At 35.5% G+C, this 14,095-nt stretch overlaps 1 protein-coding gene across 7 annotated transcripts in view; it reads left to right on the forward strand.

Annotated features, from left to right (window-relative positions):
• PLCE1 (phospholipase C epsilon 1) overlaps window positions 1-14,095 on the forward strand; it is a 149,645-nt gene that overhangs the window by 61,889 nt on the left and 73,661 nt on the right. For 6 of the 7 annotated variants that reach the window (XM_052677947.1, XM_052677949.1, XM_052677950.1 and 3 more), the window contains exon 3: window positions 3,628-3,913. In XM_052677947.1, the coding sequence (XP_052533907.1) occupies window positions 3,628-3,913 (286 nt within the window). Of the gene's footprint in view, window positions 1-3,627; window positions 3,914-10,984; window positions 11,162-14,095 lie in introns of those variants that run through there. The other variant, XM_052677953.1, reaches the window with a different exon arrangement.

A 14,095-nucleotide genomic window follows, 5' to 3' on the forward strand; every position in this document is an offset into this window, starting at 1 on the left:
GGTTATTTTTGAAAAATATCTTAACAAAATATGTCTGCTCTCACTGTAAAGAAATCTTATTGCCTTAAGGTTATCAATAAGTTAACTTGTAGATACCATTTTAAATTACTACAAGCAAAACTGAGTTTTCTTAAAGTTCTGATGATTTATTAGCTACATTATTAACATCTGAAAGTTCAGATCTTATGTTTCCATTTATTTTCCAAATATGGCCTTGTTTGTAAGCCACAGAGATGGAGCTCTGTCTGAATTTAATTCTTATTTTAAAGCTAGTTTCCCTTTTTGAGTTGGAGGGCTTTTTTTTTCTTCTGTATTCTTGTGGAAATTTTCATGTGGCAAGTAATTTTTGTGTGCTTTTTACTTATCACTGAAATCTCTTTTTAAGCTTTATGGATAGAAGAAAGTAAATATTTATCAAAGCCACAATATACTTTCATTGGAATACTTCTACAGTAATATTATCTGTTGTAGCACATCCATTTAGAAGTACTGTGTAGTAGCAAGGGAAAAGAAAAAGTGTTAGCATGTATTACTTTTATTTTATGAAGTAAATCTTGAGATGCCTAGGTTACATACTAATGCTGTTATTTATGTATGTGGTCATTAAAGAGGTACAGAGAAGAAAGTTCATACTTAAACTCTTTCCTGTAATTAAGTCAGTTCTCTGCACTAAAATTATGTTTTTTAAATACAAGAAACTTGAAGGATGTTTAATAATACAGTTTAATACTAGACTCTATCTTCAGTTGCTTGTGAATTACAGCTTGACATACAGTACATGAGGTATGGCGGCCTCAGATGCAGATGGCTTTGAAATCTTTAATTCAATACAGAAGGCACAAGTGAACCAGGAGCGATGCCCCAATTACAGGAGGTTGTTTTTGAGGAGTGACTGTCAGTCTAACACTGCATTTTCCTCATTTTGATTCGTGTTCATTGTTAATTAAGGTAATCATTCTTCAGTAGAGAAAATAAGTGATACAAGTCAATATAACTGTATCTGGCAGGGTGAGCCCTAAGCCCTGATTTAAAATCAACTTTGTCTCCTGGGCAAAATTACGCTTCCCCATTGCCTGGTGCAATCTCACTGAAAGATGATTTTCTCTATCAGTTATCTGAGGATAAATACATATAGTATGAGTAGAGTAGTTCTGTCGGAAGGGACCTGCAGGGATCATCCAGTCCAACTGCCTGACCACTTCTGGGCTAACCAAAAGTTGCAGCATATTTGTGAGGGCTTTTTCCAAATGCCACCGAATATGTTCCTATTCTGATGGTTTTTGTTCATTTGATGGCAGGTAAGTTTTGTAAGCTTGTCTGTTTGTAGAAGTTTTGCATGCAGAGCTTTGACCCGTCAAAACAGACACTATTTGAAAATGTTACATGAAGCGCAGAGTCTTTGGAGACAGCTAGTGCCCTGAAGTCTACTTTTATACAATAGAGATTAACACCATTATTCTATGTGTAATCTCTCCAGCAAAGCACTGTCGCCTATTTCTGTCAACAAATGGTTTCTTTGCTTTGGCAGCTGAAAGAAATTTCAGTTGTGTAGGCAACAAAACATGCCTTTATAAGTTGCAGGACCCAATTTTAAAAATATTTTGGAAGGTAACTGTGGTTTTGAAAAGTTAAATTATTTTCATTAACTAAATATTTTTTTAAAACAAGCTAAAAAGACTGATTTCGTCTACTATGTGTGACATACTCATGATCTGTGTACAAGGCAAGTCCAGCAGCACACCTTGTGGAAAGCTGTGTCAGGTGGTGTCAATGGCTATAATAGATGGCCATGCCACAGCTCCCTGCAGACACTCACCATTTACCAGGGCAATAAGAGTGGGTTTTCTTTCTGAATAAAAGTGGAAGCAGGTGATGTCCTTTCTGAGAGTAAAAAAATTCCCAAAACATGCTATATTTCCAGTGGAATTGAGTTATATAAGTCATAGGCACCATGCAAAAAATATATATATTTAAATTTTGTTAATAAATATCTGTTCTCTTTTTGAAATCATTGATTTACATCAGTAGTTAATAAATTACTACATTTTGAACAAAAGTTACCATTGTCCCTAAGAAGTTGCTAATAAAAAAAATTAAAGCCAAGATGAGACGAGTACTCTATGACTTTTATTTGGTTTCTTGTTTATGACATAAAAAAACCAAAAACTTCCCAACTTGTGAATTTAATAGTGTTTTGTAGAGGGTCCTTGTGGAAGGTGGGCAGTTGACCCCCCCACCTAATGGCTGGGACACGCAAGTGTATGAAGAAAATGCATTTGCACAGATCTGTGTGCTGGGGACTGCTCACCTCCCCTTTTTCTGGGCTGGGCTTGGGTCTGTCTCCCTGGGATCATGGGTGCTGCTGACATACAGAATGGCCAGGTTGTGCAAACAGTGTCTCAGCATTTAACCAAGTATGTGTATGCTTGCAGTGTAGAACTGGATGTGCTTCCTGCCTTGCTAGTGGTTATCTGGATTTTTTTTATATGGGGGGAAGAGTAGCAAAAAGAGGCCATGAATCACAAGAAGTCATTGTACCATCAACTTACTTCCTTTGCACATCTAAGGAGTAAAGACAAGAAAAGCATAAATTTTGATTTCCTACGGTAATAACAAATTGGCTATGAAAGTAGCTATCTTAGACAAAAACAACTTATTTAATAACACTGACATAATGTAGGATGGCAGTTATATGCATATACACTGAGTGTCTTGGGAAAAAAACCCTGAAAATTGTCTTGGCGTCTGTCAAAGTAAGAGATATAATGACTCTTTCCTATGTTAATTTTTTAGTTCAGTAGTTTTCACTATGGAATTATAAATCACAGAAATTGAAACAAATGTATTAATGTTTAAATTAATTAATTATTTATTAATAAGTCAACATACAAGAATGCAAAGAATCAAGTCTCTCCTTGTATACTAAATGAGAAGATTTCTTCCAGATTCTTGCTTTGATCATTAGACTCTTAAATAAGCAAACATTACTTAGTTGCTAAGCCACAGACTGAAGTTCATTAGTGTGTTAGCACAAATATTGGAAAAAGAGTACTAAACCAATATTAGATAGAGGACCTGCGCGTAGGCTGGAAGTAATGCAATGAACATGACACCAGAACATTCTGAATGATTGCTCACAGTGATTAAAACCATTTCTGTTTACAAAAACCCGCCCTACTCGGCAAGAAAAAGTGCAACCCCTGAGTGGATCTGTTTTTCTGCTACTGATATCTGTAAGGCTTTACTGAAAATACAGGATATTTAATAGCCTTATAAATACTTTTGTGTATACTCTTTATTTTAAATATTGACCAGATGTACTGCTCTTTTTGTCTGTTCATGATCCTTAAAAACAGCTTTCAGTAGAATGCTGTTAACTGTAGATTTAAAGCCACAGTACCATCTTATTTAAATAGTCTGTGTAGAAAACCAATTCAAAATCTCTGTAAGTCAGTTCGAGTTTCTTAGGTACTTTAGGTTTAATACATAAATGTAGCATTTAACATAGCACCCTCTTGTAGAGGCTGTTGATCTTTATATCAACTCAAGCTAGTTTGGATTTTTTTTTTAAATATTTTTATTATCCTAAGCAAATGGACTAACTTCAACCTTTTTTATTTCTCACAGATCCTCAATACTGTGAGGGAAGAAGGAACAGAAGACATCTTTGAATACTTTCCTCATCTTTTGAGAAAACTCCCAGCCTTACATACAACCTGTAAATGCAAAGGTGATGGTTTATGTGTAAAACCATGTGCAACAGGTGCTTGCTCTCAGTATCGTGCCACTTTACAGAGGACTGCGCTCTCTAACTACATAACTGGTGCTTTACTAGAAGCAACTACATCATTAGGAGCAAGAAGTGGTCTTCTAAATATCTTCGGAGGATCAGCTGGAAGAACAATGCTTAAAGGTAGTAAAGATTTAACATTTGAACCTTGACCGTTTTAAGTGCAGGGAGTATTGCAAAGTATTGTATAATATTCCATGCTTTATATATCATAAAAAAACTCCCATGTTCTCAAAGGTCTATATTTGCAATTCATTCTGTCATAATAACTAGCAGTATTGGTTTAATAAAGTAAAAATGCCTCCAAAACAGAAAAGAGTATTACAGAACAGACATGTTTTCAACATTTTTCTTTTTGTAACATTCTTGTAATATCCAAATATCCAAAGATAATGCTGAAGCCACTATTGTTAGGGTTCTCCTTTCTATGATATTTCTTAGTTAAGAGGAGCTCCTGTTCATGATATGGTTTGGTTTAGGACTTCAGAAATACTACGCTCAGTTCATTTTGTTGTCATTATGCAGCCAGTTGCCAGCACAGAACTGTCTGGTAAGTATATACATTTGATTACAAATTTACTGTTGATCTTCTCCTGGATTCCTCATCTTTTTAGAATCTGATCATTCTGAATAATGGGGGTATTTTCTATGTGGATAATACCTATTGATGATGGCTGCTGCATATTAACGTTGCATGCTGATGGTCTTAGTATCAAGTAAGATTATCATTCTGTCATTTAGTGCAGTCAGTTTATGAAGTTAAACTAGAAAAAATGCATGCTTTTAAATTAATTTGTAATTACAGCCTAGTATATTTCCAAGACTACTGTATGCATTTGGAGATTTATCATCATGCTACCTTGTAACAAAAGGAGTAATATCTCAGTTGTATAACTGTAGAATTGAAGCATGTGGATGTATGCCCCAGAGTTTTACTAGAAAATGACAAAATCACTAGAGGATTCTAAGTATAGTTCCTTAATACAGACACTGTCATCATTTTCATAGGCAGATAGTGATATAATATGTATTCAGATCAGGTTATAAAACTTGCATCCCAGCGTGTGACCCTTTGTAGTTTTAAATAGTCTCTCTTCAGATAAATCAAATGAGAGGGAATGCCTATAGTGGTAGGACAGGTACAGATGTCACCTGAGTGAATTTCAGCAGTATGTGGAGCCACGTGAGTAGGCTTTAAATATATTCTGAGAAACAGAGGTATGTATAGTGCAATGTCCTATTCTGATAGGGTTTTTCATTTTCCTTGTGCCTGGTAAGCCCAACTAATGACTGTTACCCTAGGCCTGAGACAATAGTTTTTAGAGTTTGAGGTAGTACCTGCATATGTGCATTGTGAACCAAGAGACTTTGTACTGGTTTGGGGATCTCTGCAGTGTGTTATTGGTGTATGCTTGTGTTGATGTTCATGCAGATTCTTAAAAGCATTATTTTAATCTATCCAACACCCTCTCTTACTACTGGATTTAACCTCAGGTTTAGATGAGATTAGCTTCTGGGTAAAAAGTTTCAGTTGATGACAGATCTGTTGCCAAATGCATTATGGGATTTACTGTAAGATGCAGCATGTCATCTGACCAATTCACGTTGTGCTTAAAAAGCAAATAATTGTATTGGCTTTCATGTTGTTAAGTAGTGAAGAAATGTCCTTCAACTGGTGGTTCACTGCTCTCCAGAAATGGTTCAAACTTGCACATTTGTCACCTTGCTTTCTTAGACGAGCTGGCAGTACATCTAAGTTACTCATGTTGCAGAGAGGCCAGGGAGGTGAAAATAAGTATCTGCTTTGGCAGTCAGAGGTTGTGAGTGTTTCAGTGTAGTGCGCTGCCCTGAATTACTAACAGCAGCAGAAAATAAGCTTTGTATCCTTCTAGCTTGTACTTCTTGTCAGCTAGCCTGTTGAGGAAAGGAGGGAAGACTGCCCTCATCTTTTTTTTATTGTTTTGATCAGAAATAGCAGATGTTTCTCGTAACTGTGTTTCACAAGCTATGACAAGAAAGGACAGATTTTCAAGTGTTGTGTGAGAGCGTAAGTCTTACAGTTCTTCCTTTAAACTTGTACTTGAGAAAGAATTTAAAATTTAGGAAGATGCTTTGGTACAATTGAAGCTCCAAGTATGAGGTCCCAGATAGAAGTGCAGCAGATCACTGATTTGTTTCTTTCAGAGAGACAAATTACAGACATGTCTAGTTTGTACAGCACAGAGCAGCATAGAGACACTTGACCTCTTGCTGACTCACTGTGACCCAAACCAAAGTGCTCTCATGATGCAGGGAAATACCCTACAGTAATTTATCTGAGAACACTATAAGCAGCTGCAGCTAATAGTCTTCCAAAACATTAACTTTTCTGGTATTGGCAGTAGATGAGATAGAGGTAGCTTGAGCATCGTGGCACTATGCCTCTCTGTCGAGAGGTAAGGAACCATATTAATGATTTGAACTAAGTAAAAGAGACAATTAGCAAGTGAAAATTTAAACACCAATTGCACTGTCCTAAGTGGGAATATAATGTGTTACAAAAGCAAAGGATTCTATGCATCATTTCAGTATCTCCAAAAGTAATTTGCGATGTTACATTGGCATAAATACAACTTGTTGGACTATCTAGCACTTTTCTGCCACTCAGAAATTTGAATTCGAACTTAGAATCATAGAATACTAGAATTATTTGAGCTGGAACAGACCCTTGAAGGTCATCTTGTCTAACTCCCCTGCAATGAACAGGGACACCCACAGCTCAATCACATTGCTCAGAGCCCTGTCCAGCCTGACCTTGAGTGACTCTTCTTGAGCCCTCCAGTGAACAGTCCAAGCTCTCTCAGGCTGTCCTTGTTGGGGAGGTGTTTCATCTCTTGAATCATTTTTGAAGCCCTCCTCTGGATGTGTTCTCACAGGTCCATGTTTCTCTTGCTTTGTTCTATAAACACTGCAATATTTAAAGTTGTTGCAATTAAATGCTGAATGAAGTGATTAATTATTATGAAGTAATTAAGATGTTTTTGTGGTGAGTCCAGTTTGATAGCTATTTTACCTTGGGAAAAACTAGGTACGTAAAAGTGCTACTGAAGACTTGACAAATACTCTTGCATATTGAAGTAAAAGCCTACATATCAGACACTCTGAACTGATAGAAAGTGGCAGTTCTAGGGTCAGACTTCATCACCCCTCTTTTCTTCTGGGCTCTTTTTCCTGGAAACTGTTTTCATTTCAAAAAAATCCTGGAAGAAAAGGACAGAGGCAAACTCACCTTGCACTATTATTGTCAAGTACTTCATCTTGTCAAATTATTTCCTGGATTTGAAATCTCTGAATTGGCCTAGGTATTTGTATGTGTATAATGTACTTAAGTTCAATGGATTTATAGGACTTCAGCAAAATGTCTACTTGTAACATAAGCAAAATTCTTTTGTGTTAAAAATATGCCGTGATTAATATTTTAGCTTTTAATGCCTGTATATATTCTCTTGCGTTTCATTTAAACATATTATTCCTAGGTAATTTTAATCTTACTTTTTAAGGTACTTAGGACTAGAAGAGTTGCATATGTCTTACCCAAAAATTACTAGTGACAAATGATTTTGAGGAAAAATGTGTTTTAGTAATGTATTTGAAACAAGATTTGTTTTAAGCTATTCATTTTTCAAGTTAAAAAAAAAAATGCTTCAGATTATTGGCTTTCTAAAATTTTTTTTGCTTTTAAAATTAAATGTAATAAAGATGAGTGGGAAATCTCATTGAAGGTCCTTTAAAATCTTTCCTTTCGCTGTACAGTTAGAATAATTCTACCTTGTTCTGATCACCAGTACACCAATACAGGGGAGAAGGAAGTCTTTCTGGTACAAAAGACATAAAACATTTAGAGATTACCTCACAGATCTGTAACATTAGTTCAGTCTGAAAGCAGTAGAATGCTAATGCCCAAGGGTTGAAGAGTGGGTGGACTCATGAGTTCCACACGCAGACCTCCAAACCAGAACTCCCAGTCACGTGAATCTGGGAATGAGAGTCTTTAAGAAGGGGTGTAGGGCTGCTTTGTAGCAGAGCAGCAGGGCTGGAAGTGCTGCTCTCAGCTGGCTCCCTGCTGAGGGGCTGCAGCTCAGGTCCTGCTGGCCCAGGGGCATTCTGAGTGTGGGCTGTCGGGAACCACCAAGGCCTGCAGTTCCCACAGCTGGTCAGTGAAGTTCACATCCTTGTCAGTGTCCTTGTTACAATAGAGAGCATAATTTTCACTTGCAACTACTGAAGACATTCCAGCTGCACTGTTTTAGTGTCTGTATGTAATTCAAAATTTCTGGTTAGTAAGAAATTTTGGGAATGTCTTTCAATACAATTTGGATTGGAACCTGATTTCTTTCCCTAGAAAGGAAATCCTGCTTCTCAGCCTGTTCAGTTTCATGCAAATTAATTGTTATAAAAGTTTATTTGTAGTTGTTTGAGCCAGAATTTTCACTGGAATGGGTTTAAAGGACATAGTTACTGTTGCAGTTCACATGTTGTTGACTTTTTTTTTAAAAGATGAAGTGGAAAAGGCGTTGTGGGTTTTTTATTCCTTTTTTAATCATAAAGAAGGAACTAGCATCTGTGAAAATGCTCTTGCTTTATATCCGATACCTGTATGCAGTCACCGTAGAAATGAAACCTGTACCCTTCTTTCCCCTTTCCCTCCATTAGAGAATAACTTTGTATATATCCCTTACTGCTCTTTTTGAGATTCCAGAGCAAGGTCACCAAGGACTTGAATAGACAACAATTTTTGACCAAGAGCAGTAGAAAACTGATTTGTTTATATACAGGCAGGCTATACTGATCTTAAGAAAGGAGACTCTTTTGGGTTTACATGGCAAGGTTTCGGTAGTGGAGGGGACACTAGGCACAAAGAATTAAAATCTGCCAGCACTGCTCTTCTCACACTTATGTCTGTCTTTCTGGGCATTGTAATATATATTGCTGCAAGATGGAAAGATATGTAATTGAGCTAGGCAATATGTACATTGAAGAAGTTAACTAATGTAATTAGCCTGAGTAAAAAAAAAAAACAAACCAAAATTATTTTCATATGTACAATGGTTCCTTTGGACAGAACAGGTAATGTACACGTTGTGCTGGAAGTGCAAGTTTATATAAGTCTAGATATCCTAACTAATGCATAGAGTTAAACAGTTTGCAAACAACTGAATTTAGGATATTTCTTGTATAGCTTTTTGTTCCATTCATATTATTTGGCAGTTTGATGCACAGTCTTTTAAATTATGTGGGTGAATCTCTGGTTCCAGCAGTACTTCTGTTTGATAGGCTATAGCTGCTGTTCCCAGCAGAAAAGAATTTAAATGTATAGCATGGGTCTGCCCCTGTTGTGAGAGCTGTGCTGTGAGGAAGGAGATGCAGTACGTACTAATGTATCTGTGATGATGGACAAGTGATGGGAGAAGATTGATAGGTAGGGTAGTGATTATAATTTTAAAATCACATTTTTTAAATGAAGAGTAATTATTATTCAGAAAAAAGGAATAATTCAATGGGATTCTAAGTGCAGATAGTTAATCCCTAAACTACTTATTATTGTTTATTATTTTAAAAGTCTGAACATTCGTTTGAATGGGCCTTGTAAAAGTAATTTCCATGGGAACTTTTGAAGTGTAGACTGGAACTTTTTGGTTTGTTTATGTTAGCATGTCAATCAGAAGCAAAGAAAACCCCAAGGACCTCAAACCTCAAGATGACTTAAGAGTCATCTGTAAAGATTCCATTGAAGTTTTGTTTCTAGGAAACAAATCAGAAGAGAATCAACAATTGTAGGATAATGTTTTTTTATTTATAACCAGATTTATTTCTTTATTTATTTTAATAATTTCGAGATACATTGTGTAGTTTTCTTCTTAGAACCAAAATTATTCTGATTCTTTTCTTTAGATTTACGGATAGTCACTGTTATAGTTAGTGGGAAAATCTGTATTATTGACCCTATTGCAATGAGAAATATTTAATTGGATGGTTAATTTTATAGGGAAATGGCATTAATAAAATTGATATTTACAAATGAAATCAATTTTTAATTCCTGTACTGTATGCCCATAATAGTCCTTACACTATCTTATTTAATATGAATTCTTCAGAAATCTAAGTGCAATGGTTTTCAACCAGAAGTTGGAAATAATCCTAAATTGCTGTTCTTCTAATTAAGAAAGAGCAAGCTGGTGTTGTCAGTGAGAAAACAGTGGTACACTGGCTGTGTTCCCTGATAGTTCCTCCTGTAAAGGTTTTTCAGACAAGACGTATATTAATTGTATAAACAAAGTGACTCTAAGTGTAATACTTGCATTCCAGGTCTGCACAGATCACTCCCTCCAACTTCCTGGGGAAATGGAGAGAAGTTTCTAGTGGCAGTGTATTGTTTTTCAACTCTAGCAAATTTTATAACTAATTTTTCACTGATGTAGTCCTGCTGCTTGTGAAAGTGATGTAAACTGTGTGTAGACAAGGCTAAGGTCAGAATGAAGAAAAGCCATAAAAATGTAGGAGTGAGACATGGATGGCTGCTTGGATCAGGGCATAGTATGGGTGCCCATGTAGCTTGCCAGCATAAGGACAGCCTCCAAGTCTGTTGTCGAAGTCCCACAATCTGTAATTTCTTTACAGTTAATTGCTCTTCTGGAAGCCTCAGAAAGGTTTTCTTCTTCTTTGCCTCTCAAAGAAACTTCTCTGGATCCTTGCCTAAGTTATAGCCCTTTGTCTGGCTGCAGCCAGCGCTGCTGGTTTTATTGGAGGCTGCAGCTCGGAGCACAGCAGAGCTGTGAAGGCAGGGCATTCGCTAATAAAGAAATCCGTGCCGCTGTTCTTGTAATGCTTCGGCTGAAGTTTCCTAAAACAAAACTAACTCAGTTTATTACTTTTGGCCTGTTTAAACAACACTGATATAAATATAACTTGTGCAAAAGTTTGGGTGTAGGCTCTTATTTCTTAATATATTTAAGGACAAAAATCCAGCAGAATTAAAATGGCTTTTGTTTATAACTCCACTGTCAAAATCAAATGCTTTTAGTCTTAGCAGGATGCACGCTACTCCTTAATTTGTAAACTTCCTTCCATTCGAGTCCCAGTATTACAGCTTTTATCTGGGGAGGTGGGTAACCTGACCTTTCAGCGAGCGAGCCAAATGCATGTCTTCTTCATGGCTTACACAAGGCACGTCAGTTATGCATTTTGCCACAGTTTGTAGCTTTAAACTGAGCAGCTGTTGCCTGACTGTTAGTTTGGACAAGTGCAGCGCGCAGGCTTTGGACGATGTTGGAAGTACCTGCTCTGCTGGCATTTTAGGAGGAATCTGAGATTCAATGGAGGACGCTTTTGCTGGTAAGATTTACATTTCTCTGGCCTGTAATACAAGGCTCTGATTATATTTAGGTAGTTAAAAAAAAAGATAGTTTTATTTCTAGAGTCAGAAGTGAACTAGGTGGACATTTTCTAATCTCATGTTGGATCTATAATGTCTATGTTTAATAACAGTGCTGTAAGGACACTTAGAACTATTGCTACATGGAAAATGAAGTAGGGATTTAAAATAAACAAATGAAATAAAAATGCCTCTCAGTTTTAATGTGTATTTTATATTTCAGCTTGCTTGAGAATGTAATATCAGTGTTTGTATGTAGTTTAAGTTTACTTCGCGTTTATTTGGTTCACATTGCAACTATTTCAATATCAAGTTATGTCATGTGACATTCCTTTGTTTTGTGTTCTATAAAAGTGAGTGACTCTTGCAAAAAGTGCTGGAATAAATATGAATGTCAGATATAATCAGATTTTTAAGAGCACTAGAAACAGGAAATTTTTTTTTATGTTTCACGAATGACTCAAGTTTTACAGGTTAGTAACATATTTTTGCATGTAAATCCACTCTTGATTTTTCTTTTCCTTTTGCAACTCTTGCTCTTTTTTCTTCATTTTGTACATATACTGAGTGTATACATACCAGTAACCAGTCTGTGTTTAGTGGATTCTTGAGGCAGATTGTCTCCTTTCTGAATGACATGAAGGCATAGCAGCATATAAAAAGCCTTTTGCTACTGACTGGCCATAAAGAAACCTATATTCACATATATGAAGCTGTCATGTATAACTTGATTGAATGACAATAGCATTTTACTCTGTATAAGGAATGTCTTATGTGCTAACCCTCATGTTTCCCTAAACTGACTGTGAGATAACAGCTATGACAAACATTCACCATCCACAGAGGTGGTATCTCGTTGCAATAGAAAGATTGTATTGGTTGTCAACACCTTCATTTTAATTTCAGTGATTTAGAAAGTGCAAGGGAAAAAAAAAAAACTCTCGGAGCCTTTTTTGGCTGATTTGTAATGTTTTGGTTTTGATTTGGAGTAGAAAAATGCATGCATTTTCTAGAAAATAAGCCAAGATAAGAGTTTTTTGCAAGTGCATAGATTGTTTGGGTTTTGTTTAAGGGACTTCATATTGACAACATTTTCTAATATGTAAGTATGTTCTTTAGAAATAGTTGTTGTGTATAAAAATGTATTAATGGATATTTTAATAATTCTGAAAGAAGTATAAATTACCAGTGATATTTATCAATAATGAATTGAAAATATTTTGCTTACAAAATAGCAAAACAGGAATAAAAGAATTGGAAATACAATATGAAGCTATAACAATCTTTAAATATTTATTATGAATTCTTTTAAGGGCTTTACACAATTGTACAGCAATTAAATATCTTTATTTTAAATTGCAATGGAGTGAGTACAACAGGTTTTATGCACTCTTGCAGGCTTCTTTATGAAATGGAGTGTTCAGATCTTCTAGAAGAGGAATAAATCTGATGCTGTTACATTAGGTTCCCCTGCCGTCCTCAATCACCCTTTCAATCTCCCTTTTCTCTGCTGTATTGGAATAAAGCAGAGGTACATGCCTTTTGACTTAATGGAGAAGGGGTCTTTCCTGAAACTGTTGTTCACTGGGGAAAAAAAGAAGTCTTAGTCTGAAAAAAAAATTGAAGTTTTGAGTGCCTTTTACTGTGTTACTGTTCGATTTAGGAAGGATTTCATCTGAAGTTGTGCGCTTGTATTTACTTCTTCAAAATTAAGTTGCAGAGCTCTGCAAAGAAATTGATCAAAAATTTCTTTAACGTGAAGATTTATTTGCAACAGTGGAGTAGTTATTGAACTGTTATAAATATGTATGGTCTTCTCTGTAAATTCTTGTGAGATTTTTAAGAATAAACACTCTTTTACTGGGTTTTCAAAAGTTGAGGAATTCAAACAGGTGACATTGTCTTTGGACTCTGATCCTGAAAATAACTGTGTCTAAAGACATCATCTACGTGGGCTTTATGCAACTGCACTTTGGTTCTGTATTTGTAGGTATTAATATGATTTCATTCTATCTCTAGCTATGGAACTGTAGCCACAGGAACTGCATTGAAAATTTTGCTAATCTCAGGAGGGCATCACATGGCAAACACACAACTTTATTTTCACATGCTTCATCATCCAGTGGCCTATAGGCCATTATAGCATGAACGGTTCCAAGTAAGAAACCAGCATAGTAACTAATGTGAAGTCTAAGTGATCAAGAAATGTTTAGAATGGTCAGAAAATAATGATTTTGCTTCAGTTTCTGGTTATTTAACTTATTATTTCATAATAATTACCTATGGTTTTGTGTCAGAGTAGGCACATACTTAATTGAGGACGATGCAATTAATATTTTATGAATTTACTTGTGGTGTCATACATTAAAGCACTGTGAAATAACTTTGTTACTATTTAAATTTAATAATATTTTAAGAGAGAAACTGAACACTAAAAATAACATTTTCATCTAAGTTTCAAATTGTTGTAATATCCTGTACTGTTAGTTCCATGATGTAGAAAAGATCATTTTAAAACACATAGTACTCTTTTACTTCATAGGTAAATGAGTTGTAAATTTAAGACTCACTAAAAACCGTCACAAATTCATTAATACAAAATTATGCCTTTAAATTCAATTTCTAAAAAAACCTAAATCAATATTTGCATAGCTTGGAAATTCACATTTATTTTAATGAGAACAAAATTGCTCTTGTTATATTACTTCTGAATGAAGAAATGGAAATTGCAGCCACTTAATTGATAGTAAAATATGATCAATATTATATTGTTTCTCACTGACAAAAATAAGTATTAGAGTCATGAATGTAAGAAGCTTCTGCTTCTTCTATTCAAAAAATAACCTCAGTCTTTGTCAGAGTGAAAGGACTAGTGAAATTGGCAAAAAAACCCA

Source organism: Tympanuchus pallidicinctus, unplaced genomic scaffold (genome assembly GCF_026119805.1).
Source record: "Tympanuchus pallidicinctus isolate F22 unplaced genomic scaffold, pur_lepc_1.0 scaffold16, whole genome shotgun sequence".
Lineage (NCBI taxonomy): Eukaryota > Metazoa > Chordata > Aves > Galliformes > Phasianidae > Tympanuchus > Tympanuchus pallidicinctus.